Source organism: Notothenia coriiceps, unplaced genomic scaffold, assembly GCF_000735185.1.
Source record: "Notothenia coriiceps isolate Sejong01 unplaced genomic scaffold, NC01 NC01_scaffold00019045, whole genome shotgun sequence".
In the NCBI taxonomy this organism is placed as follows: domain Eukaryota; kingdom Metazoa; phylum Chordata; class Actinopteri; order Perciformes; family Nototheniidae; genus Notothenia; species Notothenia coriiceps.
This window is the reverse complement of record NW_011351746.1, coordinates 1-1,823: the sequence shown is the minus strand read 5'-3', so window position 1 is coordinate 1,823 and position 1,823 is coordinate 1. Positions and strand designations below refer to the sequence as shown.

The following is a 1,823-nucleotide window of genomic DNA, read 5'->3' as shown; positions in this document are numbered from 1 at the left end:
TGGTGAATGTTTGAAGCTATAATGAGTCTTAAAGTGACTACATTTGCGCTTTCACACCAAGTACTTTGCCGTACTTAGTTCCCAGTTCTTAGTTCATCAGAACTCTTTAGTTCCCGGAACTAAAGAGCAGATCACACTGGAATAAGTCCCCGGGGGAGGATTAGGCAAATGAAGCCGCTGACGTCACTTCTTCTTCTTCTTCTTCTGCTTTGGGTTTACTGGCAGGCCGCAAACAACTTCACGGCGTATACTGCCACCCACAATCCCCGGCCGGATGTCCCCGGAGTTGGGGACTGGCTTCAGTAGAAGCTGCTGGGACTCCCAGCAGCTTCTACTGAAGCCTTCCGAGTAAACGGCCAGAACGCCGACACCTCCTCATCTCCACCGCTCCCATGTTTTCTTTTGTGTTGCCATAAGTTAGTCTCTCTCTTGGTGCGCTGGGCTAATGCTAATAATGCTAATGCCAGCAAATACAATGGCGGCTTCACAAAATGTTTCCGAGTTTTTCGGGGCGTGGTTTACAATTCGCCCAGCCAATCAGAAATTGGAACCTTTTTCTCCCCAGGAAAGTCCCTGCTCTCTAGCAACAAAGGTTGCTAAAAAGGGGTGAAAAGGTTCGCAAAACAAAGTTCTAGTTCCAGATCTTTTTGGTGTGAATGCAAAATCCCAGGAACTATCGGAACTATTACTGGGAAAACTACTCCGGTGTGAAAGCGCCTAATGAGACCACTTAACGTCATCAACCCAACATTAGCCACCTTTAGCTTAGCACTGGTGATGTGAAGTCATGTGACTGTGCTGGAGTTCCTGAAATAGCAACATTTACTTGTGGCTATTGCATTTACGCCTCAAATCATAGATATGTGGAGGTTACCCTGCAGAACAAACCATGCTGTTATCTTAAACCTATTTTCCATAGATCTTATTCTTTCAATATTTGAAATCCAATAGAAGAATCCGAAATGTTCCTCCCTGCTCCACTCTGGTGTTGATGGCAGGTGTTGTAGTGATGTCACCGTGCTGATCTGTCCTCTGTTGCAGGGTCACTCTGCAGTGATGAACAACCCGTCCCGGCAGCCCCTCTCTCTGAACGTGGCCTACAGGTTGGACCCCCCCCACCTCCTCTTTGTAATCTCTCAGTATAGATGAGCCTTGTTTTGATGTGTGTAACTGTGTGTTGAAGGCGCTGCCTGCAGATGCTCGCCGCAGGGCTCTTCCTGCCCGGCTCGGTGGGCATCACAGACCCCTGTGAGAGCGGGAACTTCAGAGTGCACACCGTCATGACGCTGGAGCAGCAGGTCGGTCCCGCTCTGTTCTCAGTCACACTTCCTTTGTTCGTCCAACAGAGGGAACATCTACATTGTTACAACAATCAAAGTCTACATAGAGATGAAAACCAATGGAACACTATTAGATCAAATGCATGCACATAGTATTTCAAATAAACATTATAACAATTACAGAAGTACGGTACACATTCAGGTAGATTGGTAGTGAGGGAAGTGTGGTAGCAGGTAGAGTACAGCAGTGAAAGGATATGTTGCACATAGTTTCATACAGATTTATTGTTAATGGAATGGAACTTAAAAGGAGCAGCCTTAGTAGTAATAATAATATTAGGTAGCAATATTGTGTGTGTGTGTGTGTGTGTGTGTAGACCTGTAGCCTGTTTTAGGTGTGTGTGGTACAGTGTAGGCGTGTGTGGTACAGTGTGTAGGTGTGTGTGGTACAGTAGGCATGGGCGGTATAATTTTTTTCATACCGTCATACCTTGCTGACATCATACCGTGGTATACGGTATATGACGGTATCAGTCCCAATTG

The 1,823-nt window shown here is 46.2% G+C and overlaps 1 protein-coding gene across 1 annotated transcript; it reads left to right on the top strand.

The window, feature by feature from the left end:
- Nucleotides 1-995: 995 nt before the first annotated feature.
- LOC104951756 (interleukin enhancer-binding factor 2 homolog) lies at nt 996-1,533 on the top strand. Its single transcript, XM_010778488.1, has 2 exons — nt 996-1,103; nt 1,184-1,533. The coding sequence occupies exons 1-2, from the start codon at nt 1,057-1,059 to the stop codon at nt 1,431-1,433; spliced, it is 297 nt and encodes a 98-aa protein (XP_010776790.1). The 5' UTR covers nt 996-1,056; the 3' UTR covers nt 1,434-1,533.
- Nucleotides 1,534-1,823: the final 290 nt, after the last annotated feature.

Coding starts and splice junctions, on each gene's coding strand:
- LOC104951756 (XM_010778488.1), top strand. CDS start 1,057: ATGAACAACCCGTCCCGGCAGCCCCTCTCTCTGAACGTGGCCTACAG. Junction 1,104..1,183: donor TCTCTGAACGTGGCCTACAG/GTTGGACCCCCC, acceptor TGTGTGTTGAAG/GCGCTGCCTGCAGATGCTCG.